At 52.2% G+C, this 22,001-nt stretch overlaps 1 protein-coding gene across 1 annotated transcript; it reads right to left on the bottom strand.

Moving 5' to 3' along the window:
- Positions 1–6,399: 6,399 nt before the first annotated feature.
- PHB1 (prohibitin 1) lies at positions 6,400–17,650 on the bottom strand. The gene is made up of 7 exons (XM_078437279.2): positions 17,529–17,650; positions 15,117–15,232; positions 13,647–13,808; positions 11,529–11,671; positions 11,244–11,360; positions 8,150–8,245; positions 6,400–6,767 (listed from the first exon to the last, which is right to left on the bottom strand). The coding sequence occupies exons 2-7, from the start codon at positions 15,202–15,204 to the stop codon at positions 6,555–6,557; spliced, it is 819 nt and encodes a 272-aa protein (XP_078293405.1). The 5' UTR covers positions 15,205–15,232; positions 17,529–17,650; the 3' UTR covers positions 6,400–6,554.
- Positions 17,651–22,001: the final 4,351 nt, after the last annotated feature.

Below are 22,001 nucleotides of genomic sequence, written 5' to 3'. Positions count from 1 at the left end.
CACCGTCAACCTCAAACAAGGGCCCAACACGGCTTCCTGAGTCCTCAGCCAAGCCGCCTGTTCCAAGACATCTAGGCTCCTGGGGAGGAGAAGCCCAGAACCCAATTCCTCCTGCATCTTCTTGTTTGAATCAAATCGGGGTCAGACCCATGATGATCCCTGTGTCCCCTTCTCCATAGCCAGCATGGAATCAGGGCACAGAGATGCCCATTGCTGTCTCCGGATTCCAAAGAAGCTTCCTGGTCCCTGACATTGGGAGAGCCAGGGAGCCCCCTAGAACACAAATAGGAAAGGCAACAAGAATAGTTTGAGCATCTGTGCTCAGAGCCCTGTGCAAAGCATTTTCACGTCCGCCATTTCATTTACTCCTCAACAACACTGCAGTGTGGATATTCATTTCCTCAGGGTTTTTTTTTTTCATATTTTACTTATTTATATATTTAAGTAATGTCTACACCTAACACGGGGCTCCAACTCACGACCCTGAGATCAAGAGTCGCATGCTCTACCGACTGAGCCAGCCAGGTGTCCCCATTTCCTCAGGTTTTTAATAAGTGGGGGGGGGGGGGGAGGGGGGAAGGATGCTTGATGTATTTAGGTAAGCTACCCAAGGTCTCCCAAGCTAGTAAATGGCAGAGTCAGAATCCAGTCCCAAATCGTTCTAATTCTAGAACCCACGTTCTTTCCAGTAAATGGGAGTTGCTTCCTGGAGCAAGAGATCTAGGAAGTCGGGCCCAGCCCAGAGTTCCATTGTGTCAGTCAGGATCGCTGCAGTTCCCTGGCATGGAGAGCCTCACGAAAGAGAAGACATTGTCTCTGCCTCCCACCTGTGATAGTCTAGCTGGGGATAAAAGTAAGCTTGTGAAAGTGATGAAGATTTCACACGCACTCACCGACTTGTGAGTGCCAGGAAGGATTGACAGGACAAGGAGCCTCAGATCGAGAACATCTGGAAGCTAGAGATGGGATGGAAACCACACCAGACAGGGAGCCTGCAGACCTGGGTCCCACCCCTGGCTTTGCCACCAGCGTCCAGTGGGACGCTGGGCAAGTCCCCTCACGTTCCTCACCTAAATGAAGGGGCTGTCCCTGAGGATGTGAAAGCCTCCTGCTCAGTTCTACACTGTTGTGATTTCAGTGGGGACGGAGTTAGACAGGGAAGGGACTCTGAAGGAAGTGAGTGTGGGACAGGATCTTGAAGAGGGGAGGGCTAGGGACATGGGAGAGGGAAATGCTCACACTGAGAGGTTGGTAAAGTCAAGCAAGGACAGGAAGCAGTTGCTAGCTAGAGACGGCGAGCTCATCTGCTGTCGGACGCCTGGTAGAGATCAGGTTTGGCACAATCCACAATGAGTAGCATCTGCGGTTCTTTTGGGATCTCTGGTTATCCAGGATAGATGTGGCCTTAACCAAGAGACTTTCTCCACCCAGTGGCTGAAGCTCCCAGAGGCCCCATTTCTGGGAGTTATTGTGCACTGGGCTCCCTTTCTTGACTGTGGCCTCTCCTAGCTTTGGAAGGACTGTCCAGCAGCAAACCCCTCCTGGAGGGAAAGGAAGTACTTTTATCCCAGGCCTGGAGAGCCTCAGATCTCTAAGGAACCATCGGGTCCTCCTTTCTTCCTAATTCCCACCTGTGTGCTACGGCCATTCCTGTCTTCTGTCCTGTTCAGAAACATGTGCAAGCCAGGGAGAACGGCAGGCGTCATAAACGTGTGTGCCAGGGCCCCAGCAGAACTTTGCTCTCCGGGACACGATCGAGAACTCTGGTAGCAATTACACTGTGTCGGACTTAAAGCCCTCAGCCCCCTTGGTCCCTGAGACTTCCAAATCCCACGCTTCTTTTTTTTTTCTTCTCCGAGGCTATCCAATCCCCCGAGTCGGGGCTCAGCAAACTTGTCCCGTAAAGGGGCAAAGAGTAAATACTGTGGGTTTTGCAGGCCACGTGGGGTCTGTCGGAACTACTCAGCCCTGCCGTTGGAAGTGCAACGCGAATGTGTTCCGACACTCGCTGTGTTCCGACGAAACTTCGCTCCTGGACAACGAAGTCTGAATTTTACATCATTGCCATGTATCACCAAATTGTATTTTTCTTTTCATTTTTCCCAACCACGTAGAAGTGTAAACACCACTGTGAGCTGGTAAAAAACCCCCATGAGTCGGACTGCACTCAGCCTGCCGGCCGTGGTTTGCCCACCCCTCACCCAAGTGTTTGCAGCCGGTTCAGCCGAACTCAGACGGTCCAAGCCTTTGCGTGATCCTGGCCTTTCTGGCTCATCTGGATGGCTCCTCTTAGCCGGCAGGGATGACGACAGCTTTAAGCTCCCCCAAAGTGGCCTTGTCCTTTCGGTTTTTCTCTCTCTCTTCCAAAGTAGCTTGATTGGAGGGCGCTGGAAAGATACCCTCCTCTCTACCCACCCAGCGTTCCTTGCAAAGGCGTTCTCTTTCGGCTGTATTAAAGTGGTTTCCCCAGGCCAGCATTTTGCCACGTATTCTCTCTTCCAGCTCTGTGCACCGGGCCTGGCCAAAGCATCCGGGCCTCTACGGGCTCGGGCAGGCCTCACGGCTCTTTTGTTGTCGAATTCTCAATCCCCGTGTTGCAGGCGGTCTAGAGTCAGCATCCTTTTTATAAAGGGAGATCTTAGCCACTAGAAAAGCTGGGGCGCATCAGCCAGAGGCGCATTCCCGGAGCGGAGGCATTTTAAGTTGGGCTCAAGATATTGAGAAGGACGAGGATTGAAGGAGGGAGGGAGAGAGAGAGAGAAGTTCCAGACAGAAGCGGGAGAGACTGAGCTGAGGGCAGGCGGCGGCGAGGGGAGAATCCCACACGGAGGCTGTTTGAAGCAAGAGAGTGAAGGCACTGTGGGGGGGGGGGGGCGGCCGGGGCAGCCCAGCAGTGGAGGGGTCGGTCTGCTAGACCCTGAGGGCCTGATTCAGGGGAGCTTGGGGTAACAGCACGACGGCGTGGGAGTAGAACGCAAGGACCCGACTTCGGTCCACAGTCCTAACCTCGGTCCTATGCTGGCTGCTCCTTCATCGGTTCCTTCGACGGACACCCGGGCGCTCCCCCCAAGAGCCAGGCGTGCTTGACTTGGGGAAAAGACCAGGCAGTGGTTGGGGGAAAGAAGAGGAAGGAGGAATGTTGAGTCCTATGAAGATCCTGCCCTTTATAGAGTAGAAGAGTACACACACATACACACACACACACACACACACACACACACACACACACACTCCAGCTCAATGAGGAGATCGCTAAATGCCTCATGAGAGTGTGGATGAGGAAATTCAGGCAAGGGAGAAGTAATGACTAGAAGAGGGGATTTGCCGTTTTGTGGGAGAGAAAGCCTTTGAGGATGGGGCTCCCTGGGCCTGTGAAATGTAGGGAGAGGGCTCTCCAGGTTGAAGGGCTGCTGAGCAAAGGGGGTGCGGTGAACAGGTGGGGGGCGCAGAAAAGAGACGTCAGTCCGGTGTGCGTTTTCAACGCGGGGGTGGGGGGTGGGGGGGTGTTACTGGCATGACTTTGGGGGCGATTCTTCGTAGTAGGAGTCTGTCCCATACAAAGTAGATCTTGCAGCCTCACTGCCCTCTCCCCTCCCCCTCCCCCAGTGCCCACGATGGCATCGTCAAACAACGCTCCCCACCCCACGGGAGCCGCTAGGTTGGTCTGGGGAGGCAAGCAGTAAACTGTAATGTTGGACTAGAAAAGTAGCCAGCGGTAGCCAGACCATGGAGAGCCTCGTACTTCCTGGTATTTTTTTTCAACGTTTTTTTTTAATTTTTTATTTTTTTTGGGACAGAGAGAGACAGAGCATGAACGGGGGAGGGGCAGAGAGAGAGGGAGACACAGAATCGGAAACAGGCTCCAGGCTCCGAGCCATCAGCCCAGAGCCTGACGCGGGGCTCGAACTCGCGGACCGCGAGATCGTGACCTGGCTGAAGTCGGACGCTTAACCGACTGCGCCACCCAGGCGCCCCCCTGGTATTTTTTAACGTGAACGTAGTTTAACAGAAGTTTTCTCTCCGCTGCCTATCCAGGGTCCACTGCCTTCTTAGCAAGCGACCTCTCCAGGCCCGAACAAGGAAGCAATTCAGCCTGACCCAAGGAGAGAGGGAGGAAGGCACTCCCTACTCTGGCTCTTCCCTGGCCAGGACAGGACTTGGCTTTTTATTCAAGGCCCAGAGAATCCCAGAACTGATAAAGGCCCATTGTGGCAGCTTCTGAAGAAATCTGAAGCCCAGAGGCCGTCGGCGGGGGGCTCTGGGGCTAAGGAGCCGGTTAACAGCCCTTGAACATTTGTGGAAAGAATTAGTTGGCGGCAGTCAGGGCGGAACGAGGCCCCCGGGCTGTCACTGGCATCATCCACGGCAAGCAAGCCAAAGGCAAACCCGGTAGGAAGCTGGCCTGTCTGTGGCTAGAAGGGCTGGCCTGCGAAGCAGAGGGGACCCAAAACCCGTGGAGGGCTCCCCTGCAGACGCCTGGAGGATGAAACCCAATCTCCCGCCCAGTGCAAGAAACACAACTGCTCTTTTTAAAAAGGGCCTGGGGAGGAGGGAGTCTCCCGCCCCTGGCCCCTGCCGCCCCCCCCACCCCCCGCCCCCCATAAGGGTGTGCAAAGCAATAAACAGCAGGAAAGGAGGAAGGCGGCAGAGTAGAAGCCCTTCAGGAAGCTATCGAGAAGTTATGTTCTCTGCTCACGTCTCTGTCGCGCTGAGTCCAGGCACATGGTTCTCGGGCCTCACTGTTCTTACAGCAAAGAAATAGGAAGAGACACCCTGAGATAGAGGGTGCCGGGGCAGGGGCTAGGGAGCTGGGCTAGATGGGAGCTTCGCGGCTCTCACCAGGCTCTGGTGGGAGGTGGGAGGTGTAGCCCGGCCCATCACACTTGTCTGAGTGCTCTGGGGGAACGGGAAAGGACCAGACCCCCGCTGGGAGGCCCTGGGAGGAGGGGGAGCAGGTGCAGGGGCGGCGGGGGGGGGGGTGGGGTGGGTGGGAAGGGGGAGAGGAAATGCGGAATTCAGGTCAGAGACTGGCCTGCCGAGGTCTCTTGGGCGGCTCTCCTTGACCAGGTGGTGAGCCCAGGGATTAAACTGAGCGCAGAGGGTAAAGCACAGTGAACGGGAGTGCTCCCCACCACTGCTGTTTCTGCGTCTAGTTCCTAGAAGGATTTCGGATGGGTCACTGGCTCGTTTCTCAATGGTCGGTCGGCTTTCCCTCCCCACCATCCAAAATACATCCGGTTGGCCCCCTCAAAGGCCAAGTCCTTTCTGCATCAAAGCAAAACGGAGTAAGCAATACAAACTGACCTCAGAGCAACCTGGGGCCATCGGAACACAAAAACATAAAAAACCGAACTCGCGCGCAAGGAAGGCAACTGTCCGCGCGTAGCACGTGACGTCTGTCCGCTGCCAACAGGCTGGTGGGCAGGCCTATGGCTCCCATCAGAAATGGGGGGGGGGGGGTGGTACCAAAAGCCACGGGGGAAAAGTGAACTAATCTGCACCCACGTGGCCTCCGAAGAGCCCATCTCATGACCCCCCTCCCCTGGCACGACTTGAGATTCGTTTCATTTCAGGCGGGGGACGGATCTGGGACACAGCCCAAAGTGGTGCTTTCTGAAACCGAAGCATTTTCTGCCTCGCTGGAGAGTCTGTCCCAGCTGGCGACGCACACACGTGCACACGCCAACTCTAGAATGCTCTGTTCTGATCCCACGGCTCCCACAAACAGAACCACAAACCCTTTTAAGACCTGGGCTGGAAGGCCTGGGTGTCATTTATTGACGGCAGTTTACACACATTCGCTTTCTTCCCAAGGTCGCCTCCTTCAAAGCGCAGGCACAGAACCCTCGAGAAGGGCAGTCTCTGAACGACGGAGCCAGGAGCACAGGATGCACGTCTTTGGCAGGCACGTTCGGCCCCCGGCAGGATGCAATCCTTCAAGCTGCAATCCGTCGGGTGTCCTGAGACACCGAGGTGGGGGGTGGACAGGAAGTCTTCGGCCGGACTCACATCTCAGTCCAGGCCCGCTCGCTCGCCGTCCAAGCCCGTCGCAGTTGCAGGACCCTGGGGGGGGTGGAAGGGGGGGGGGCAGCGAATCAGGCCCACCCACCGTCACAGGGGCAGATTCTTCAAGCTGTTCACACCTGCTTCCGCTGGCCCCACAGTTCGAGAGCATCAGCCTTATGGCAAGAGACAGATTACTTCCTCTCTGACCCTCCCTGGCACCTCTTCAGCCGGGCCTGTGTCGGAACCGCCGGAAAACACGGAGACCCGTGCTGTGCACGACAGCCCTTTCTTCTGCCCCGGGCTGTGTAGGCACTTGGCAATCTGGGGGAAGGAGGTGGCTCAGAAAGTGGGTGGAAAATGGGAAGAATGAGAAAGCTTCGTCTGCTAGAGTAATTAGAGATCTGAAGTGATTCCACTTTATTTCCTTCACTTTAAGCCAATCATGAAATTTCACAGTGATTTCTGGGGCAGGGGCAGAAGGACAGCGGTGTTCAGAATCCTCGGGGCTGTGGCCCAGGCGGCCCGAGGCGGCACGGGCCGGGCAGGCCTCACTGGGGCAGCTGCAGGAGCACGGACTGCCCGGCCGGCAGGTAGGTGATGTTCCGGGAGCGCGAGAGCTGGTAGGCGATGTCCTCCGCGGCCTCCAGCTTGCGCAGCTCGATGAGGCCGTCACCCGCGGTGGCGAGCGAGTTGGCGATCAGCTCGGCTGCCTTGGAGTCGCCCTCGGCAGAGATGATGGCCGCCTTCTTCTGCTGCTCAGCCTAAGAGAGTGGAGGTTGGGGGGGGGGGGGGGGAGACCAGGATCACACTTGAGGGTGCTGAACGGTGGGCAGCGGCCTCAGAAGGACTCGGCGAGGCACCCTCACCGGCTCCTGAAGGAACTCTGGGAATCTCCCTCCTCCTCCTCCTCCTCCTCCCCCTCCAGGTGGGGTCAACAGGCACGTGCACCCAGTCCTCCGCTTTCCTGCAATGCAGCGCCACCTCTCATGGTTGCAGGGCTCTCTTTCTGTTGGCTGCGCAAGTTATCTGTCTTATTTCAAAATTCTCGTTAACGTCAACAGCCATCCAGTCCGGCCACCTTACTCTGGGCCAGGAGGATCCAAGCCGCGGAAGACGGGAGGGAGAAAAAAAAGGCAGAACCCACCCTCAGGCTCACCTTTCCCTCCAGCCCCAAGTCGAAGGGACTTTCATCAAACAAATGAGATCTGTTTGATGAAAACAGGGCAGCTGGGGAGGAGTAGCACGTATGCGTGACGGGCCCTAGAGTCGCCCCTGAGCTAAGCTGGATCCTGACCGGGAGCCCAGGCAACCAACTGAAAGAGATCTCCGAGGCTCTCCCCACCCGTTATTAGCAGGGTGACATCGATCAGCGGGGCACAACCGGTCCGAGGTCACGGGAGGCGGGTACCGTGTCAGCAAATGTTAAATGAGCACCTAATATTTCCAGGCATGGTCTAAGGCGTGTTCTAGGCTCTGGAGATTAGTGGGTGGGGGGCGGGCAACAAAGTTCCCGTCCACGTGGAGTTTACACTCTCTAAAATTAAACGCTGGCCACCAATACATCTCTCTACCTTGATTCAAAGGACGAAGGGTTCTTGGATTAGGACTAACCCGAGAAAAACCAGCAGCGGTGGGGGGAAGCAACAGCAAGAAATAAATACACGTCTGCAAAGACCAGAAGAGCAGGCTGCTAGGCAACTATCTCCTGTCCCACCACACTCTGCCACATCTGGATGGACTTAGGGCTGGAAAAAAACTTCAGTGACGATAGTGCATCTGGCCCAACATTTGATCCTTTTCGCTGTCAGCTTTCACTTGTGTAACCACGGTTAAAAACGACTTCTCAGTGAAGCTGAAAATATTCCAGGAGAAAACATTTTTATTGGTAGGAGGAGTGTTTTTGATCTTAGGGGAAGTGGAAGAAAAATTACCCTTCGGTGACTTCGGAACCTAAGTTCACATATCCCTGACTAGCCCCCAAAGACCCTGGAACCAATCGTAGGAGTGCGGTTCCTTCAATCCCCTTCCGAGGATCCCAGAAAAAGAGATGACAGATGATGAGTTTCCAGACCACCCAGCAAACGGGGAGGCAGAACACAGGAGAAAGGGGAGAGAGGCCCCTGCCATCTGGTTGAACACTCACCTTCTCCACCACAAATCTGGCCCTCTCCGCTTCCTGCTGGGCCACCTGTTTGGCCTCTACTGCTTCTGTGAACTCCTTCCCGAAGGTCAGATGCGTCTAAGGGGACAGAGGGAGCGTGAGATGAGGCGGTGGGATTGTTCAGGCAGCGCTGCCGCGGGGCCCCCGTGGCCGCTGGAAGGAAGGGGCCAGGAATGGCTCTAGCAGCTGGAGGCCTCTGTGAGGCCAGAACGTCCTTCCACCTCCACATCCGGGTCCAAACCGAGGGCACACCCTGGAAGCCTCGGCTGCCTCGACGGCTCCCGCACGTCCTTCTGTCGCCCTCGGTGAGATCTGAAGCAGACAACCACCCGTGGGCACCAGAAGGCACCTACTCAAGTGACCACCTCCCAAGGGGAGGAGGCTGCGGGTTCTAGGACCCCCGTCCTCCGACTAGGGCCCATCCTTTGATGGCCTGTTGGAAGCCCCCAGAGAGGCCAGATGGAAAACTGAGCCCGAGAGCGAAGGAGGCAGCCGGTTCTCAGGCATTCAAGGGCGTGACGCTCTCCGCTTATGGATTAACCATCCCCGTCTTTCGCACGGAAGCCCCACCACCAAACAGGAAGAGGGTGAAAAATGGTGGAACGCGAATCACAGTATTCCTCATGTGTGAGCGCTTCTGGTAAAGGGTTTAGGAGGGAAGGCAGGTAAAGCTATTGCTTAGGGTGAGGGCTTACAATGGACTACCCACAGACCTTCCCTAAGAACACGTACAACCGAGACTTGGCTGAGGCGACAGTCTGCAATGACGGCAGAAGACAGTGGGAACAGAGCTCAACTCTTAATGCCGAGACTAGAGCGACTTACTTATTATTTAACCCACGTTTTATTAAAAAGGAAGAAATAAAGGGAAGAATGGCGCTGGTTTTGCTACCAAATTCTATTTGCTTCATCCCCTCCCCCCACCCTCCCAACCTCTGCTTTTAAAAAAAGGAGGGGCGCCCGGGGGGCTCGGTCGGTTGAACGTCCGACTTCGGCTCCCGTCACGATCTCACGGTTTGTGAGTTCGAGCCCCGCGTCGGGCTCTGTGCCGACGGCTCGGAGCCTGGAGCCTGCTTCGGATTCTGTGTCTCCTTCTCTCTCTGCCCCTCCCCAACGTGTGCTCTCTCTATGTCTCAAAAAATAAATGTAAAAAAAAAAATTTTTTTTAATTAAAAAAAAAAAAAAAAAAAAGGAAAAGCAGGGGCGCCTGGGTGGCTGAGTCGGTTGAGTGTCCGACTTTGGCTCAGATCACGAACCTGTGGTTCGTGAGCTCGAGGCCCGCATCGGGCTCTGTGCTGGTGGCTCAGAGCCTGGAGCCTGCTTCGGATTCTGTGTCTCCCTCTCTCTGTTCCTCCCCGGCTCGCATTCTCTCTCTCTCTCAAAAATAAATAGAGATTAAAAAAAAAAAAAAAATGAGAAAAAAGGGAGAAACATAAGCAGCTCCACACTCCTCCTCGAGAGTAAATCCTAGTCCCGCTGCCTTCCACAACTTGTAACGCTCCTCACTCTTCCAAATGCAGCTGTTCTACTCTGCCTGTTCCATTTCTGGACTCGTGTTCAAAGCCCGGGGAAGAAAACGCGGTCCTGAGAAATTTAAAATGGAATGTGTAACTAAGGAATAAAGTTCCTTTCTAAAAGGGCCAGGTGAGGGCAGCAAATCCCCCCCGAAATCTAATTTTCTCCTCACACCTCTCAGATATGGTTTCTTGTGGTCAGCCCGCATTTCCCCCGAATGGAGTATGTGGTTAAAAGTCTAGCAGAACGCCAAGCTTCTCCTTAGGTTTTGACTTAGCACTGCCTCACAGGCGAGGCGTTTAGGTTAACAGTAGGTGGGAGTTGCTGGGGTTAGAGGGGAATGGCTGCAGCCTGGCATCCCGCCAGCAGAGGGAGCCCGCGACTGAAACAAGGGGGAGCGGGGCGCCCCGAGGTCAGCGCTGGGTGTCTGGAGAGCAGGGCTGTTTAAACAGCTGCACAGACGCCGAGAGGGAAACGGTGCCTTTCCCTAGCGACGCACAGGAGAACGAACAGGAAACCCTCTACCTCGCCACCCGCACAAATCACTCCCAGTGATTTTTCCCAGAGCATCTAGAAACACGACCCCTTCCCCATCACCCTCCTTGATCTGAAATGCTATCCTGCCTGTATTGCTTTCTGAGTCATGGCATTCGGTGTCATAGAAATACACGCACTCTACGGTCCCGAGAGGATAACTTACACCTCAGAGATGTCCCCTGTGCCCCATACCGGGCTTTGGGGAACAGAACCATTCATTCACGCTCTATCCCCTTTCACCGGGGGTTCCCAGAGCCCACCTCACTGAGCTTCAGACCCTAAATGTGAGGACATCCCAAGGGGTCAGGCTGGGAGGTGTGCACTAGGGAGGAAAACTGTGAGCCTTCTCTAGTCTCGCTAGGCAGCTTCTTCCGGCATCCAACGGGGTTAACAAGACACTACTTCTCAGGGAGCTCTGGGGAACACTCACAGTTTGGAGGAGGTGAAAAGTCTAGTGGTTAGGGACCCTACCATCGGGTAGGGCTAGAAGTCAAAAGAAAAATGTGTGTGGGGGCGCCTGGGTGGCTGAGCCGGGTGAATGTCCCAACTTTGGCTAAGGTCATGATCTCACGGTTCGTGGGTTCAAGCCCCTCATCGGGCTGTGCTGATGGTGTGGAGTCCACTTGGGATTTTCTATCTCCCTGTCTCTCTGTGCCTCCCCGGCATCATGCTCTCTCTTAAAAATAAATAGGAAAAGGAAAAGGAAAAGGAAAAGGAAAAGGAAAAGGAAGGAAAGGAAAGGCAAGAAAAGGCAAGAAAAGAAAGGAAAAGAAAAGAAAAGAAAAAAATAAAAGAAAAAAAAAAAGGAAAAGAAGTATGTGTGTGGCAGAGGGAAAGGAAAACAACTCTGAAAACAAACCCACGGAGACCGTCTCACAGTCGAGAAGTTTCCACATTTTCAAGTCGCCTGTCTGGGCATATGGAAGGCAGGACCTACTAACGTCCACCCGGAAATGGGGCCAAGCACCTGAACAAGAACCGCAGCCCCTCCCTCGCAGGCTCCCCCCCCCACCAAGCATCTTACCAAGGACACGTCATCCAGGATGAGCCCAAAGGTTGCTGCTCGCTCTGTGAGGTCATCGCTCACCTGCCTGGAGACCAACTCTCTCTGGGTGATCAGTTCCCCGGCATCGAAGCGAGCCTGGTTCCAAGGGAGGGCAGAGGGGGCCCGGTGAGGATGGCGATGAGGAAGCAGAGAGGGCAGGAGGGAAAAGGACGAGCCACATCCCAAGCCTCCCGCCACCGCGCTCTTCCTGGCACCTGTCTATCTCTGGGGGACCGCACTCTAGGCTGAGGCCCCGTCACTCACCACCACGGACTTGAGGATCTCCGTCGTGATGGACGGTAGCACCCGTTCATCGTAGTCCTCCCCGATGCTGGTGAAGATGCGGGGAAGCTGGCTGGCGACTGGCCGGAAAAGGATGCGCAGGGTGATGTTGACATTCTGTAAATCTTAGGGTAGGGGACAAAGGCCGGAGTTAGCGATCAAAACCACTTCTATGTGACCCCTCCTACCCCAAGAGTGCCACAATTGCTGCGTAAAGTTGCTGATTTTAAGACCTTAGAGGGCAGGGGCCACCACGCAGGGCTTCCTGGTTAGTGAACCCAGCAGAGCCCTGGAGTCAGGAATTCTTAAAGGCTCCTGGGGAGGACAGCTTCTCAGTCTGTCCTGAATGAACGTCCTCTGATATAAGCAATTCCGAGTACGTGCATGACAGGTACCGTGGGACAGTGGAACAGTGCGTGTTTTAATGAAACAGGCCAATGCCAAGAGTTTTAGCATGAAGCCTTTCCAAGGCCCCACTCAGGAGTCTGCCCTGGAGAGGTTATCGTGGGCCCAGCGGAGACAGTCCACTCTGGCTGGACCGGCAGTCAGTCCGAAGGCTTGGGCTGCAGTCCCGTCCTGTTTACTAACTGTGTGACCTCAGCCTTAGCCAATCTCAGCTTATCTCCTGGTCTGTAAGAACGGGGGGTGATTTCATCTGCCTTCCAGGAACGCTAGGGGAGAGCGAAGGAGAAATCAGACTGGACAGCGCTGGGTCAAATGCGAACAGATGGAAGGGGTTATCGGACTCATCTGGAACACGCTTCTCGTGACCTGATCCAGGCGAAGGGGGGGTGGGGAACAGGGGGCACAACATTAATTACAACGTCCCTTGACAGCTCAGGCCTGCCCGAGGCTAAAGCACGGTCAGCTTGCTTGCGGTCATCAATGACACGGACGCACGGGAAAGTTCTGAACCAGCCACCCAGGGGAGCGGGAGATGCACACACTCCTGATCTCTGGAAGTTCCTGTCAACAGTTCTGAAGACGCGTAAGTAACGCGTCCTTACAAACAGGTGCCGCACAACAGCGAGCGCAATCCCGAAGAGGTGGGAAGTTGAGAGCCACGCTTTTAAGTTAAAATTTTATGTTTCTCGATTAACCCCGCCCCACTTTGATCTCCCTTTTGTAGGACGCGAGCCAGACCCCGTAGCCGGGAGCTACAGGCCAGGTTGCGAAATGCCAACTGACCTGTCCCCTCCTCTGCCCGACACAGGTCTCTCGCTAAAGTCCCAGCTCAAGCTAAGGTCCTCCCGGGAGCCTGCGCAGCCCCCTGTGGGGGCGAGCTGTTTTCTTCTCCGCTCGCCTCCACCCCACGCCCTTGCCTCCAGGACAAGCCACGCTTACCGTAACTGTCCACACGTCTACGTCCCTAGCGACACTGAGCTCCCCAGGGGCCCCCACTTTAGTCACCTCTGAAATCTCCGAACCACCCCCACCCTGCGACCCAGCCTGACACCTGGCACGGTCACCGTAAGCACACATCGGCCAGGGAATGGCACCCAAGGCCTCGAGTGTTCCCCAGATAATAAACCCAGCAGCCACACGACCCTCACCTTTCGCCGTGCAGAAAGATCCCTGCTATTCTGTTTACTGCCTGGGCACCTCTGTGGGTAGGACGGCAGGAGAGCGGTGAGGGCAATTCGTTTGGGGCTCGCTGGGAACCCAGCGGCATCCCAGACACAAGGAGACCGCTCTCAGGGACCCGGCCCCAGCCCGTGTGAGGCCAGCACTGCTGGAGACAGAGGCCCTGGAGAACAAGGCCAAGGGGAAGCCGGCTGTGAAGGCACAGGGGATGGCTGGAGACCGGCTGACATCGTCACCCTGGGGAACGAGAACTGACCGGAAGGGGTGACTGACGGAGCAGAGGCACATCCGGCATATTCTTTAAGACTGGAGCGCTCCGTGACTCTCGAAGTCTATCTTTGTGGATCTCCCTAAATTTGTACAGCTGTCTGTGTGCTGTACATATTTCTCTGAATCCGTGTTAAAATCTCTCCAGGAGGAATTTACAAGGGAGTTCTTCGGGGAGGCCCGGCCTCTTCTGGATCCTACGGTAACCCTTCCACACGCTGCCTCATGGGACCCACGGGCAAGACTCACCTTTGCTACCAGTGATGACTGGCACGTTACGCGGTCGAGAGCGGCAATCAAAGATGATAGGTTTCTGTACCCAAGGGATGAGGAAGTGAGTCCCTTCTCCCACCACAATGTCCTGCACTCCACGGAACCGGTCAAAGATGACAGCTCTGTGCCCAGCGTCCACTAGGAGTGAAGGAGAACAAGCCAGAAAAAAAAAATCCCTTCGCCTCTTAACCAAAAAGGCTGCCTCTGAAAGCTCCTTGGCGCTTTCTTGTTATTTTTTTTTAAGTCTCCCCTCTCCCGGCTCCATCTTGCCACACTTCTGCCTCTAGAGGCTTCCACGCAGCTCCAGAACTCAGCCATCCCTTCCCACCCCACGGTCTTCCCAAGGACTCTGGTAACAGGATCGATTCCTCAGCATCCTGTCCCTGGAAACTGGCGGCCGCTGCTCCGATTAACCATCCCAGCCGCCAACACGTTTCCGGGAAATCACCTCCCCAAACTTCGTTCCCAAACTCGCCAAGCTCTTTACCGTCCATCCTGGTTCCAGTTTAAGCCAGTGCTCCCAGAAGCTGCACCCTAACCTAGCCACGGAACCCCTAACATTCGGAAGGTCCCACTCTTTCCAAGGGCACGGTTTCTCTCAGGCTTTAAGGATTTCTGGGTTCAGAGAGAAATCAGTGACGGTGATTACCCTCCAGTTGTGCTGCGGACATCAGAGCAGAAAGCGGCGCCGTTTAAACCAAGTTAAGCTTTTCTCGGCGGCGGCTCTGTGTCTCTGCCTCAGGAGACTTCAGAGTTGCTCCAAAGATCTTCGCTCTAGACTTATCCTCCTCTTGCTAGATACTCACGAACGAGGGAGGTCCATCTATCGCCGCTTTCCAATCACGAAAGCTAGAGACTACGGGAGTTGGAGGGAGTCTTAGACATAAACCAGTTTCGTCCTATTGCTTGACCAATGAAGAAGCTGAGGCCTGGGGCGGGAGGGGATGGTTCCCCTAAGGTCGCACAGGAAAGCAGACAAAAAGCCAGCGGGAGCCCCCGTCGCGCTGTTAAAGGCTGGGCGATGTGCCTCAAGATATTTTGTCTGGAACGACCCAACTGCAGCAGAGCCAAAGATCCGGCTCCAGACAAGGTCTAAAGCCCTCGCTGGGTTACTTCACACGCGGCCGAGGGATCAAATGAGCTCTCTCCACGGGGTCTCCCGTGAGACCCCGACACTCGGCCGCAGCGTCACTTCAAACCAACAAGAGTAGCTGGAAATGTCTGACCGCCACGTGGTCTGGGAGGCTCTTTGTGAACAAAGGCTCGCAGAGGACCTGCGGCCACGAGGGCAGAGGATCTAGGGACAAGGCAACCGTATGGTGTGGGATGGCGGGTGAGCCCCCCTGGGTCTCACACACGCCGCCACCACAAGTGTGACACGGGCCACGCAGGCCAATGGAAATCCGGCAAAAGGCAGTGCCCCACCACCACCCCTCGGAGCCTCACCATTATACAAGGCAGAGTTCACCACTCCTCCTGCCACGGCTAAGGCCAGGCCGAACTTGCCGATGGACTCAAACACTTTGGCAGCCATGTCACCTCCTGCTGGACCCCACTCACACCTACGGCGGGGGGCGGGGACAAAACAAAACAGCTTGATCCCGAAATCCGAAATCCATAAAAGAAAGCCCTCTCTGAGGCACCATATTCACTTCTCAGGCTGGCTCTTTATTTCTCCACTCTTGAGAGCTCAAAATCACGCACTGAAGGCCACCTAATAAATAACTCTACAGCTTGGAGAAGTGTACTATCAATTCTTCTGCTTTAAAATTTTTTCCATCTCTGGGGCGCCTGGGTGGCTCAGGCAGTTAGGCGTCCAACCGTTCAGCTCGGGTCATGATCTCACGGTCCGTGAGTTCGAGCCCCGCGTCGGGCTCTGTGCGGACAGCTCAGAGCCTGGAGCCTGCTTCGGATTCTGTGTCTCCCTCTCTCTCTGCCCCTCCCCTGCTCATGCTCTGTCTCTCTCTGTCTCAGAAATAAAAACATTAAAAAAAAAAATTTAAATTTTTTCCATTTCTTGGGAATGCAAGCTGGTGCAGCCACTGTGGAAAACAGTATGGAGGTTCCTCAAAAAAACTAAAAATAGAACTACCCTACGACCCAGCAATAGCACTACTAGGTATTTATCCAAGGGATACAGGTGTGCTGTTTCGAAGGGACACATGCACCCCCATGTTTATAGCAGCATTATCGACAATAGCCAAAGTATGGAAAGAACCCAAATGTCCATCGATGGATGAATGGATAAAGAAGATGTGGTATATATATACACAATGGAGTATATCGGCAATCAAAAAGAATGAAATCTTGCCATTTGCAACTATGTGGATGGAACTGGAGGGTATTATGCTAAGTGAAATTCGTCAGAGAAAGACAAAAATCATAGGACTTCACTCATGAGGACTTTAAGAGACAAAACAGAGGAACATAAGGGAAGGGAAGCAAAAATAATATAAAAACAGGGAGGGGGACAAAACAGAAGAGACTCAAAAATATGGAGAACAAACTGAGGGTTACGGGAGGGGGTGTGGGAGGTGGGATGGGCTAAATGGGTAAGGGGCACTAAGGGATCTACTCCTGAAATCATTGTGGCACTATATGCTAACTAATTTGGATGTAAATTTTAAAAAATTAAAAATAAAATTTAAAAAAAATTTTTTTTCCATTTGGGGACTGGGGCACTTGATTCAATAATGGGAATGAGACGTGGGCCTGACACCCACGGAGAACTCAGCACCACACTAAACCACCCTCCCATTTCCTGGGCAAGCAAGCCCCAAGACAAAGGCTTGCTTTGTGGTTGGTTCTGTGCAATTCTGGTTTGGAAAAGTAACTCCCAGAATGTGCTACATGGTGATTCCAACAGCAAAAGTAACAGTAACAGCTAGCTTTTATATCAGGAGGCAGTCTTCGAATGGCAATTATTTAATCCTCACACCGACCCCTATGAGGTAGGTTATTACAGATGAGGAAACTGAGGCACACAGCAAGGTTACAAGAGGAGACTAAGATCACACAGCTCTTTAGTGGTGGAACCAGGATTAGCACCTGGAGGTCTAATTCTGGCAGGCACAGCTTAACACTTCACTGTTAATAGGGAAGCGGGAGGTGGGCGACATTCTGGGACCAAGATACCAGAAGAACCAAAGGAGCAAAAACGCTCTCCATAGCTGCATTGCAAGGGAGAACCCGGGAAGAAGTGGGAGGGCGGGGCTGAGGCGGGGTGGGCGGGAGCCCGACTGACCTAACTGGAATCTACTCCCGCACTTAATTTTTTTCTTAATTTCTTTTTAATGTTTATTTATTTGAGGGGGAAGCAGAAAGAGAGGAAGGCACAGAATCAAGAGCAGGCTCCAGGCTCTGCGCTGATAGCACAGAGCCCATGAGGGGCTTGAACCCACGAACCCCAAGATCATGACCTGAGCTCAAGTCGGACAACCAACGCACTGAGCCACCCAGGCAGGGCCCTCCCCCACCCCGCACTTAACTTTTTAATGCCCCGCCCCAGCGTCGTCGTCCACTTCAGATTCAAATCCTCCCTCCCGCCCGGCAAGACCTCAACTCCCGAATCTTCCTTGATCACTCCCCGCGCATTTCTATTTTCCTTTCCCGAGGCCAAGACACCCAGTCCGGACCTTTCCATTTCTAATACAGCTTCTGGATTGTTCCTCACCCCGCCCCCATACACACCTTTCTCACTCGACGCAACCCCCGCTGGTCCCGGGGTCACACCCTCTCCCCTCCAACACGAGGCGGACCCATGCACGCACCCCACCCGCCCAAATTGTGAACGAGAACGCAGCGGGGAGCTGCAGAGACGCCCGGATCGTGGCCGGAGCCGCTCCCCTCCATTCTCACCTGCTTCCACTCCGACCTCCACATGAATTCCCCAGCCACACGTACCACGCATGCGCTGCTCAGCTCTTTCTCTTCCCCGCCCCCCTTCCAAGATCCGGGCCTCCGATTGGTGGGGGAGAGCGCTGTGCATTCTGGGAAGGGTGGCTTTCGGCCTGACCCCCGGTTCCCCGGCTCTTCCCAAATGAACTACGATTCCCAAAATGCCATTCGGTGTCTGGCCCGCGCTGAAAAGCCTTTCCTCTCTGGTGGTAAACACGGAGGGGTTGTCGCAAAGCCTTTTGGGGGCTGTAGTTTCTTGGGGCTACATGCACGTGCCTGTCTAGAACCGATGCTAGAACCTGCCAGGAGATGGGCCCTAGGGCCCCGGAAAGAGTGGCTGGGCGCGCGGTCGGTGGCAGGGATGGGCTGGGGCAAGTTTACAGCTCGTGAAGGAGGACGGGTGAGCATCTTGGAGAGAGTTGTGGTGAGATAACTGGCGGGCTGAGGGACCTGGAGGGAAGCAAATGGGGCCATCTTTCCAAAGTCCTTCCAGGAAATGCCCTGAGTCGTGGGACGTCAATTGCCAGAACCAGAAAGAACCTTAGAACCATCTGGACTAGAAAACGTGGACTAGAGACCGGAAGGGATACATTCAGGGTCATGCACTGATTTAGTCAAGGGGCCCGCTTTAGAGTCGGGGCCTCTTGGACACAATTAAACAAACAAACTTATATGGAAAAGTGGCAAGAATAATACGAAGAACACATAAGTCCTTTACTCAAATTCATCTATTGCTAACATTTTGCTCCATTTGTTTTTATTTGTTCTCTCCCTCTCTTCTCCCGTCTTCTCTCTGTATTTTCTAAGAATAGGAGCCTCCTCTTACATGATTTAAGTAAGTTTATCCTCTGCGTTCCAATTTTATCCATTGACCCGATAATGAACTTTGTAGCAATCTCCACACACACCCACCCCCATACAGGATGCAGTCTAATATTAGGTACGGTATTTATTTCTCATGTCTCTCGCATCTCTTTTCATCTGAAAAGTGTCCTCAGCCTTCCTTGTATTTTATTAGGTTAAAACAAACAAAAAGCGTATTTCTCATTTGGGGTTTGTCTGTTGTTTTTTTCATGATTAGACTCAGGTTTTGCATTTTTCAACTAGGGTCCTACCTAAGTACTGTAGGGACGCTTCACTTTAACAAAACTAGGCCTATTTCTGGAGTCTGGTAGGATTGGGTTCTTTCAACTTCTTTTTCCTGCATTTCCCTCCTCTTCTCTGTCCCCACTTGGCACCATCGAATGACCAGAGATACCCTCAACAGCACTCTTCAGGTGGGTGTGAGTTGGCCCTAACCAAGCACAGTTGTTTCCTCTGGCTGTCAGAATGCAGGCTCTATGATAGCTGTCTTCATTGTTCTATTCCCAGAAGGTACAACAGTGCTCGCGACCTGGAGAGTCACTACCTTAGAGTGAAACCCGCCACTGAATGAGCCTTCATGCACATGAAGCTTCTAACCAGCCCTTCAGTGCTTGAATTAGTTGGGATATTAGTTAGAGCAAAGTCTAAGTTACAGGACCAAAGAGATCCCCAAATACAGTGAGTGGACTAAAGAAAATAGAAGTTAATTTCTTTTGCTCCCTGGGCCATTCACAGGCCTCGTTTCCTTTCATCTCATTGGTTGGCCATCCCTGAAAAGACTGTCTTTACCTAACCATGGGCCATCTATGTTCCAGCTCGCAGGAGGGGAAAACAACAAAATTGCTAAGCAAAACGGGTCAGAAGCAGCACATGCAAATTCCACTCTACTTTATTGATGAAAAATTGAGTACATGACCTCATCTAGTCACCAAAGAGGTTGGGAAATGTATTCTTTAGCGGGGCACCCAAGTACCCAGGAAGAAGAGTTTTGTGGGCTAACCAGCAGCCTGCGATATCTCGTTCTCAAATAGAACAGTCAGAAAAGTGATGTAAGTCCATTTGAGAAAAGCCATAACGTGAAAGGGAAAATCAAAACAAAAACATCTAAGCAAAACAAAACAAAAACAAACAAAAGCAACACAAACAAAATACTTGGCCGAATCAGAGACACAGGGAGGATGGAAAATCTAAACGAACCATCCAACCCTATCATTGCTGTCCCCAGATAAAGGGAAATGTTCTACTGTCCACAAAAGCAGAACAAGATGGCTGTTGGGAAAGACAGGTAGAGAGGAAAGGATTAATGTTTTCCCCCAAAGTCAAGAATAAGGCAAAGATGCCCACTCTCATCACTTCTTTTTTTTTTTTAATTTTTTTTTCAACGTTTTTTATTTATTTTTGGGACAGAGAGAGACAGAGCATGAACGGGGGAGGGGCAGAGAGAGAGGGAGACACAGAATCGGAAACAGGCTCCAGGCTCCGAGCCATCAGCCCAGAGCCTGACACGGGGCTCAAACTCACAGACCGAGAGATCGTGACCTGGCTGAAGTCAGACGCTTAACCGACTGCGCCACCCAGGCGCCCCGCCCACTCTCATCACTTCTAATCAACACTAAGAGGTCTTAGCCTATACTAGGCAAGAAAAATAAATAGGGGCATTTTGACTGGGAAAGAAGTAAAACTCTTTATTTATTGTGTATGTAGAAAATCCTCAAACTGGTGCAGCCATTCTGGAGAACAGTATGGAGGTTCCTCAACAATTAAAAATAGAACTACCCCACGCCCCAGCAATTGCACTATTAGGTATTTACCCAAAGGATACAAAAATACAGATTCGAAGGGGCACATGCACCCCAATGTTTATAGCAGCATTATCAACAATAGCCAAACTATGGAGAGAGCCCAACTGTCCATTGACTGATGAATAGATAAAGACGATGTGGTATATATATATATATATATATATATATATATATATATATGCAAGGGAATATTAGTCAGCCATCAAAAAGAACGGAATCTCACCATTTGCATCGGTGTGGATGGAATTAGAGTGTATTATGCTAAGTGAAACAAGTCAGAGAAAGACAAATACCATTTGATTTCACTCGTATGTGGAATTTAAGAAACAAAACATGAACATATGGGAAGGAGGGAGGCGAGAGGAGACAGGAAAACAAACCGCAAGAGACTCTTAACAATAGAGAACAAACAGGGTTGACAGAGGGAGGTGGGTGGGGGGTGGGCTAGATGGGGGATGGGCACTAAGGAGGGCACTTGTGATGAGCACTGGGTGTTGTATGTAAGTGATGAATCACTGAATTCTATTCCTGAAACCAATATTTCACTGTATGTTAACTAACTAGAATCTAAATTTTAAAAAAGTCCTAAAAAAAGAAAATAACTATTAGAACCAATAAGTGAGCTTAGCAAGGATGTGAAACATAAAGTCAGTTTGTAAAATCAGCACTAAACATTTGGAAATTGAAGATTAAAAATGCTATTTACAATAGCATCAAAAATATGAAATACTTAGGGATAAATTTAAGAACATGTATACAGTAAAAACCACAAACATTGCTGAGAGAAATTAAAGAAGACCTAAATAAATGGAGAAATGTCCACCACATTCACGGAAAATTCAGTATTGGTAAAATGTCAATTCTCTCCACATGGATCTATAGATTCATAGCAATCTTAACCAAAATTCCAGCAAGTTTTTTGTGTGTGTGCAGTAGAAATTAACAAGCTAATTCTAAAATTTGTATGAAATTGCAGAGGACCCAGAATTGGCCAAACAATTTTGAAAAAGAGAACAAAGTTGAAAGGTTTACTGCGCTTGAAGCTGAGTGTCCATTTACCCATAAAACTATAGAATATGCGGTATTGGCTCTCAACAGAACAGAATAGAGAATCTAGAAATAAACCCACACATCTGTGTCAATTGATTTTTGACAAAGCTAACAGTGTTATTCGATGGAGATAGTCTTTTCAAAATCTGGCACTGGAGCACCTGAATACCTATATGGGGAAGCAAAAGCATTTGACCCTTGGGGCCCCCCGGGGTGGCTCAGTCGGTTGAGCATCCAAGTCCGGCTCAGGTCATGATCTCACGGTCTGTGAGTTCGAGCCCCGCGTCGGGCTCTGGGCTGACAGCTCGGAGCCTGGAGCCTGCTTCAGATTCTGTGTCTCCCTCTCTCTCTGCCCCTCCCCTGCTCATGCTCTGTCTCTCTCTGTCTCAAAAATAAATAAAAACATTAAAAAAAAAAGTATTTGACTCTTATCTTACGCAATACACAAACATTATCCTGAAAAGGATCATGGACCCAGATACAAAGGCTAAAACCATCAAACTGGGGCGCCTGGCTGGCTCAGTCTGTAGGGTGTGCAACTCTTGATCTAGGAGTTGCGAGCTCAAGCTCTACTACTACTGAAAAATAATCATAATAAAATAAAATAAAACCATCAAACTTCTAGAAGAAAAGCAAGAGAAAATCTGCATGACCATGTACAAATTTCTTACATAGAACAGAAAAACACAAGGCATAGACCAAAAAAATGTGATAAACT

This window comes from Panthera onca, chromosome E1 (assembly GCF_046562875.1).
Source record: "Panthera onca isolate mPanOnc1 chromosome E1, mPanOnc1 haplotype 2, whole genome shotgun sequence".
NCBI lineage: Eukaryota > Metazoa > Chordata > Mammalia > Carnivora > Felidae > Panthera > Panthera onca.
Note: the sequence above shows the minus strand (reverse complement) of the source record. Positions and strands in the feature narration are given on the sequence as shown.

What these genes read in the sequence shown, in the direction of transcription:
- PHB1 (XM_078437279.2), bottom strand. Translation starts at nt 15,204, where the DNA reads ATGGCTGCCAAAGTGTTTGAGTCCATCGGCAAGTTCGGCCTGGCCTTA. An exon ending in GAACTCTGCCTTGTATAATG is followed by an intron (nt 13,809 to 15,116) that starts GTGAGGCTCCGA and finishes CTTCACTCCTAG; the next exon opens with TGGACGCTGGGCACAGAGCT. An exon ending in AGATCCTCAAGTCCGTGGTG is followed by an intron (nt 11,361 to 11,528) that starts GTGAGTGACGGG and finishes CCTTGGAACCAG; the next exon opens with GCTCGCTTCGATGCCGGGGA.